The 7,626-nt window shown below is 40.4% G+C and overlaps 1 protein-coding gene across 1 annotated transcript in view; it reads left to right on the forward strand.

Annotated features, from left to right (window-relative positions):
- The window catches only part of LOC140389337 (hepatic and glial cell adhesion molecule-like), a 30,925-nt gene extending 23,518 nt beyond the window's left edge, over positions 1-7,407 (forward strand). The window contains exons 5-6 of the mRNA XM_072473504.1: positions 3,548-3,644; positions 6,968-7,407. Coding sequence (XP_072329605.1) covers positions 3,548-3,644; position 6,968 — 98 coding nt within the window. The 3' untranslated portion in view covers positions 6,969-7,407. The remainder of the gene's footprint in view (positions 1-3,547; positions 3,645-6,967) is intronic.
- The last annotated feature ends 219 nt before the right edge of the window (positions 7,408-7,626 follow it).

The following is a 7,626-nucleotide window of genomic DNA, read 5'->3' on the forward strand; positions in this document are numbered from 1 at the left end:
TACTCTCTGGCAGTGGAACACGCTGAAAGGCATCAGCATTGGTTATCTGTATCTCTGGTCGGTGTTCAAACGTGTATTCATAGGCTGATCAGATCACTACCCAGTGCTGAATCGGTGGAATAGCCTTGTTCTCCTTGAAAAGACCCAACAGTGGCGTGTGGTCCATTACAACACTAAAATGCTTTCCGTAGACATACTGGTGGGGTTTTCTCACTCCGTACACAACAGACAGTCCTGCTTTTTCTATCTGAAAATAACTTTCTTAGCTTTTGTGAGGGTTCTTGACATGTACGCAATAGGCCTCTTAGCCCCAACTAAGTTCTTGGATTGGTCAAAATGCACCAGTAGGCAAGATGAATGTAATGGTTGCTTGACCTTACTAAATGCTTCTCTCTGTAGTGCTTTCCAGAACCATCACTGGTGTTTCTTCAGTAACACCTGGAAAGGAGCCAATAGCGTTGACAGATTTGGAAGGCAATTCCCGTAATAATTGGCCATCCCCAGGATGATTTAAGCTCCAAGGTGTTTCTAGGGGCTGGTGCCTCCCTTATTGTCCTTACTTTGTCCTCCATGGGATGCAATCCCTGGGCATCCACATGGTAACTGAGGTAAGCTACTTCACTGGCTTGGTAATTCCTTTTTTGCCTTTTTAGGCAAACTGCTGCCTGCTGAAATCTTCTCAGTGCTTCTTCTAGATTAGCCAAGTGTTCTTCTTCAGTTGCATGAGTGATCAAGGGTGGTGAACACGATCGTGGTGGTCAAGCTGCCAAGACCCTCGGGGGACACCGGCTCGGAGTCGACGGTCGGTGCTGCGTGTGTCCGACATCCAAATAGACATGACATAAGCCAAGCCCGGTAATAAACTTTCCATTGATCTTTGAAATATGGCATGAACTGATGAAACGCCAAAAGGGAAGTATGTTCACTCATGTAATTATGGATGTTCATAGTCAGTAGCCTCCAGAGGTATCATCCAACTCCAACTGTTGATATATATGACTCATATTTCGTATTTGAATGTCCTCCAGCCTGTCTTGCAAAATAATCCTTTATCTTTGGGATAGAGTATCTGACAAGCTTTGCTGCTTGGTTTACTGTTAATTTATAGTCTCCATACATGTGGACTGTTTTATCTGGTTTTACCACAGACACTCTGGGGGCTGCCCATTCTGCAAACTGGACTGGCTGGATGACACCCAGTTCTTACAGACTTTTTAGTTCAGAGTCAACTTTCTCCAACAAAGCATCGGACACAGTTCCAGCCCTGAAAAAAATTGGGGTAGCTTCTGGGTCTCAATAAAATGGTGCTTTTAGCCCTTTAAATTTTCCAAGTTCACCTTGAAAAATGTCCTGCTATTTCCAAATTACTTATTGCAGGACTCCTTCCTTAATTCAGAAAATTTACAACCAGTTGTGTTTAATTTCTTGGAACCAATCATGGCCCATTAGACTTGGTCCTTGGCCAGACACCATGATTAATGGAAGTTGGGCAGATTGTTGCCCATAGCTCACAGGTGTTTTGGGCATCCCCACTATCTTACTGATCTCCCCCATGTAGGTGGTCAATCTGGCTAATGTGTTCTGCAAACACAGAGACTGAATTTCTTCTCAAAGATATCTGTAGGTCTGCTCCCCTACTACAGGAGCAGATGCTCCTGTACCTACTTCCATTCTTAATGATATGCCATTGATGGATAACACCACTGTACTGGGGGCTACCTTGCCTGTTTTCACAATATTCATCTGAAGAACGTTCGATCACTTGCACAAAAATCTTCAATACTATATACTGATGTTAAAGTGTTTACTCTACTGCTGCCAGGCAGGCTCTGTTTATTCTTGAATCATTGCCTTAAATTGCCCTTCCAGGGGCATGTGAAGCTTCCCGCTTCCTGGAATCTGCAAATCTCTGGGGAGTGATTTCCCCCAAACCTGTAACAGTCTGCAACAATCCTAGTCTGTTGATTCATTATCTTGAATCTTATAACTCCACCAATTTTGGTATCTGCTTCTTGTTTTAGACTGGTGTCTGATTTTGCCACCCCTACAGCCTGCAGCCTCCTGCCCTAACTGGTGGACCAAGCCATGCTGTGTGCGCTAAAGTTCCTGGGTGCCCTTCTCAGAGCTCTTCAGAAATAGCACTATTTCCAGCACCTTTTCAAAATCAATCTCAGTTTCTGCTAGCAGCTTTCTCTGCGTGGCCTCATCATTGACTCCACAAACCAAGCGATCCCTCAACATATCGTTCAATGTTGTCTCGAAGTATGAGCGTTCCGCAATTTTCTTAAGCCTTGCTATGTAGTTTGCAATGGTCTCCCCTGGGGGTCTCCCCCATGGAATTGAATTTAAGTCATTGCAAAATCACGGAGGTCTTTGGGTGGTACTGCCCTTTTATTAAATCCACAATCTCTATGAACGATCTTGCATCGGGTACTTTTGGGGACTTAAAGTTACGGATTAAGTTATAGGTTTGGGTCCCACGTGCGCTTTGTAATATCACCTTCTTCTTCCCCTCCTCAACTCAGTTTGCTTTGAAGAAAAATTCTAATTGCTCAACATACCGTAATCAATCTTCAGCAGAGGCGCCGAACGGATCCATTCCATCAAATACAGGCATCTCTGCAGCTCTCTACTACTTCGCAAACTTGACTTCAACTAGACTAGAATCTGAGCTGATGATCTTGCAAGCAGACTTGCTGCGCTTTTTCTTTAGATCGTCGCCACCAGTTTTGAACGGACTATGGCATTTATTAACACAACACCTATTTGTAGGGTGATATAAATTCAACGTTTCCAGTCATGGCTCTAGGGTCTAACTGAGCAAAAGCCTGCACTCTGCCCGGGTGATCCCGCATGCTAGTTACTGATTTGATGAATGGGTCACATGACCCTTCAGCAGATTGCCCCCTTAAAGCAGCTAGCTACGACATGTGACTGATACAACTTCAACAGCTGCCGGCTTCTATAGTTGGGAGGCACAACAACACCAACATGCATTTACATAGCATCTGAAACATTGTAGGACACCACTGCCTCTCCATATTGCCTGACTTCAGGAAAAATGTTGACACCACAGAGAGGGTTCCGTAAAGATTAACAATGATGTTACCAGGGAAGAGAGTCTCTAATTATGAGGCGAGACAAGAGAATCTGGAGCTGTTTTCCTTAGAAGAAAAAATGCTGGAAGAAGATTTGACAATAAAGTTCATAATTATGACAGGTTTCATTAGATCGGGAAAAACTATTTCCACCCAGCAGTAATGGAGTAAATTTATCATGAACAGGATAAAGGCAGAGGTCAGAAGACTTTTATTAATACTGTGCATTTTCAAGAAATGTAAAGCTTCACCAGAAACAGGGGTGAAAGCAAAATATAGAATGACTTTTAAAAGAGAAGTGGATGAATGCTGGAAAACTAAACTTATATAAGAGCATGGGGAGAGAGCGGAGGAATGGACAAAGTGGATAGTTCCAACAGAATTGGCATTTACAATGATTAGCTGGATTGCATACTCCTGTTTCATTAAATTCTCTAAATATATTTCAGGTAAAAGGAACGGTTTGATGGTGCTGGTCCCTGTAGTGATGGCAGTTCTGCTTTTAACTATTGTATATCTTTGGAAAACTCCACATGGTAAAAAGTGGTAAGCACTACTGTTCAAATTTGCATGAAACCCCTGAGAAACTAGTTGTAAAGAAACTGGGTATATAATTGATAAACATTATCACAATGAAAAGCAGTGATGAGAACATGAAGAGGTTATCATGTCAGGGATGTTTTTCCCTCCAGCAAATGATCCGATACTGAATTCTTAATTATACAGAGCTTTAGGTCCCACGTTTCAATTCTGACAATATGTTTTTTTTAAAACTACATAGGTATAAGCTTTAAACTTCACAGTTCTGGCTGCAATGACTTGGGAACATAGGAACAGTAATAGACCATTTAGCCCCTTGAGCATGTACCACCATTCAATGTGACCATGGCTGAACTGTGGCTTAACTCCATATACCTGCCTTTGGCCCATATCCCTTAATATCTTTGCTTAATAAAAGTCCATTTACCTCAGATTTAAAATTAACAGCTGATCTAGCTTCAACTGCTGTTTGTGGGAGAGAGTTAAAAACCTCAACGACCCTTTGAGTGAAGAAGTGCTTCCTAAAAAAGAAGTTCTCCTGAACGATCTAGCCCAAATGCTTAGACCATGCTCCCTAGTTTAAGAATCTCCAACCAGTGGAATTAGTTTATCTTTATCTACCCTGTCTTTTCATGTTAACACCTTGAAGACTTTCTAAATTCTATTGAAAACAGGCTTACATTTTGTGTAATCTCTCCTCATAACTCAACCCTGCTAATCCAGGTATTATTTTTTTAAACCTACGTTGCAGTCCCTCCAAGGCCAATATATATTTTGTTAGAGGTGAAAATATTCACACGAAGGCCTGAATATAAGTTTAAAAAAGCAGTTTATTATATCAGAATTCTGGGAGGAAAGGCCTGAGACTCCGTAGCCTTTGACAGCACCTTTTCTCATTTGATGTTGGGCTCACATGGGTTAACATACAGATTCAAGGGGAGGAATTAGTTGTATTCCCATTTACATAAAATCAATCAAATATATTCACGTCACACTTCATTACATGCAGTCAACCAATTTTCCTAGCATCCCAGTTATCACATATATGGTTAAAGTGGGTGTTGTCTTACCCGCCCCTAACTTCATACAGAAGTCATTCAAAACTAACATAATGATGTCCTGTCTGCAACTGGGGTCCTTGATCTTATCAAGGACACATAACATTTCTTGTTCTGGGAAGCTGTTATCAGCGGCTGTTGAAATACTCCCTAGATTCTCATGAGGTAGTTTACACAGTTTGTAACTTATTTTTAAAGGAAAGTGGCTAGTTCAGCCATTTGTGTCTTTAGTATTGCTAAAATAGTTAACAGCCATTTTGTGTCCTTTCTGATATTAACAAGCATTGTGTATATACTATCTATTTCTACAAATTGCCTCTTCTAAACAGGCATCTAAGCCAATGAGTACCTTTGGTCTCATCAGAACTATTCAAAAGTAATATAGGAGCACAAATGTAGTTACAGGGCCACCTATAATTTATATCATAGTCCAGTATCACAAAATGCCCTCCGACAATTTCCTACAGTGTGGTGCCCAGAATAGCTGACAGTACTCCAAGTGGGGTCCAACCCACGAGGGTTTTGTATAGCTGTAGCATAACTACTGTGCCTTTATACTCCAATCCTTTAGATAAAGAGGCTTGCAAAATATTTGCCTTTTTGATGATTTTCTGCACTTGTTTGTGGCATTTTAAAGATCTATGCTCTTGAACCCCCAAGACATCCATTGTACTTAACCTCTTCCCATACGGGCAGCAGTGGCATGGTGGAACAGTGGTCAGCGCTGCTGCCTCACAGAGCCAGCGATTCTGGCCTTGTGTGGCTGTCTGTGTGGAGTTTGCACATTCTTCCCGTGTCTGCGTGGGTTTCCTCAGGTGCTCCCATTTCATCCCACAGTTCAAAGATGCGTAGGTTAGGTGTATTGGCCATGCTAAATTGCCTCTTAGTGTCCAAGAGTTTGCAGGTCACGTGTATAGGTCGGGGTGGACCTGGGTTGAGTGCTCTGTCGGAGGGTCGGTGCAGACTTGATGGGCCAAATGGCCTCCTTCTGCACTGTAGAGATTCTATGATTTATAAAGTACCCTGTTCTATTTTTTTGGTCCAAATTGGATAACCTCACATTTGCTTACATTGAATTCCATCGGCCACAATTTTGTCCGTTCACCTAGTTTGTCAATATCTCCTTGTAATTTTCTGCAATCATTTAGACTGTCTACAATACTTCAATTTCATAAAAATAACCATTAGTCTAATGCATATGTAGTTCTTGCTTTTGGACAAACTCCAGAAAGCTCAAGTATCCTATTGTTCTATTTTCTTAATTCCATTAATTATCATGACAGATGCATTAGCACAGCTAAGGTAATGGAATGCAAATGGAAAATGGTGCGGAACTTTAGCTCTCTTCACATTGAGTTGTGGACTGATGCTGTGCACAGATTTGAGATACTGACTGATACATATATATTGGACAGCTGTTATGGACACATAACGCCAAAGGTGGATTTATATCAGACATCAATCTATTATCAGAGTTTATATAAACAAGATTCCCAATAGACCAAATCGTCAGTTGCGGCAAGACACAAAATTTCACACTACTGAGACCTATTTATTCCCTTCAAAGGTAGTTACCCATAATGAAGTTAATTGAACAGTGTGCAAATGACCTGCTTTGAAGTGCAGTCAATAGGCTAATAGTGCAAAACAAATTCACCTTTGACTGGCTAACGATGTGATTTTACATTTCAAATTAAACTGCAATACGAACCAAGGCTGATCTTCAGGATTGTTATGTGGTTATGGCCAGGACTGGTATCGTTATACCTGAGTTACAATTCTGCAAGGCCCATTTAGCTTCTTTCCTTTTTCAAGGACTGAAGCTATGGGAAATATTAGACCAACCTGTCACAAAGATTGCCAGTGGCTGACTTTAGAGGTTAGGTCAGGCACACGAGGTGGCCTAAAAAGGGAGAACAATAATATTTCCTCATGGCTGTTGGAAAATGAATGGCTTGGTGGCATACTGATCCAACCAAAGTAGTCCCAGATTATATGTCAATCAAGCCTGTGCAGGATTAGACTTGAAGAAATGGGCTAATAAACTGGTTCTTCATTGCTGCCTTATTTTTAAGTATTAGGGATTTTACCAAACTTGAAAGATGGAATGAGTAGTCTGAAAACTTAAATTTCTTAGGGATTACACATTTAGTGAAAAAGTTGTTTTAAATAATTAAAATACAAAGAAGGAGCAATTGCTTATCCCACAGATGTAGCGTTAAAAATGCATTAAAAATAAGTGATTTTTATCTTTTCATTTTTCTCTTTCAGAGCATCCAGATTTGCAATAGGAAATATCCATTTGAAATGTAAAAGAATGACGAGCTGCATGAATAGAATTATTTATGGGGTATTCCTGCTAGCCTTTAATCTTATTTCCCAAATGTTTAAATCTGCTTATGATGACTTGTTCCTCTAACGGCACAACAACATTGTGCACACAAGAGATTTTGTGGGTCAACAGTTACACATACATTTCCCCATCCAGAAGCAGCAGGAAACCACTGTCTTTGAAAAAAAAAGCGCACCCTCAGCACTGTTACTTTGTGTTACAGGGTGAAAGATGTCTCTTACACATGATGAATAAATACTTAGATATTTTACGTTATGTTCATGATCTATTCTTGCACAACCTAAATATATTTTCATTTAAACGGAATGAAGAACTGACACCAATCTTCTTTTTGAATAAATTATGGGCTTGGAAATCATTCTTTCTCTGGCAACTTTTTCTTCTAAGCTGTGGATACTTTGTATTAATTGCATATTATTTTTATTTGAACCTGTGACTATTGGAGATGTTTTAATGAGAGACGTACAGTCAGATATTAAAATTGATTGTAACTCTCCTTTACACTTCCCATTTTACTCATCAAACTTACAACACAAGCCCTAGTTAATAACCCATGGTTAAAAAAAGGAGTTTATTT

The sequence above is a fragment of the Scyliorhinus torazame genome, chromosome 14, assembly GCF_047496885.1.
Source record: "Scyliorhinus torazame isolate Kashiwa2021f chromosome 14, sScyTor2.1, whole genome shotgun sequence".
NCBI lineage: Eukaryota > Metazoa > Chordata > Chondrichthyes > Carcharhiniformes > Scyliorhinidae > Scyliorhinus > Scyliorhinus torazame.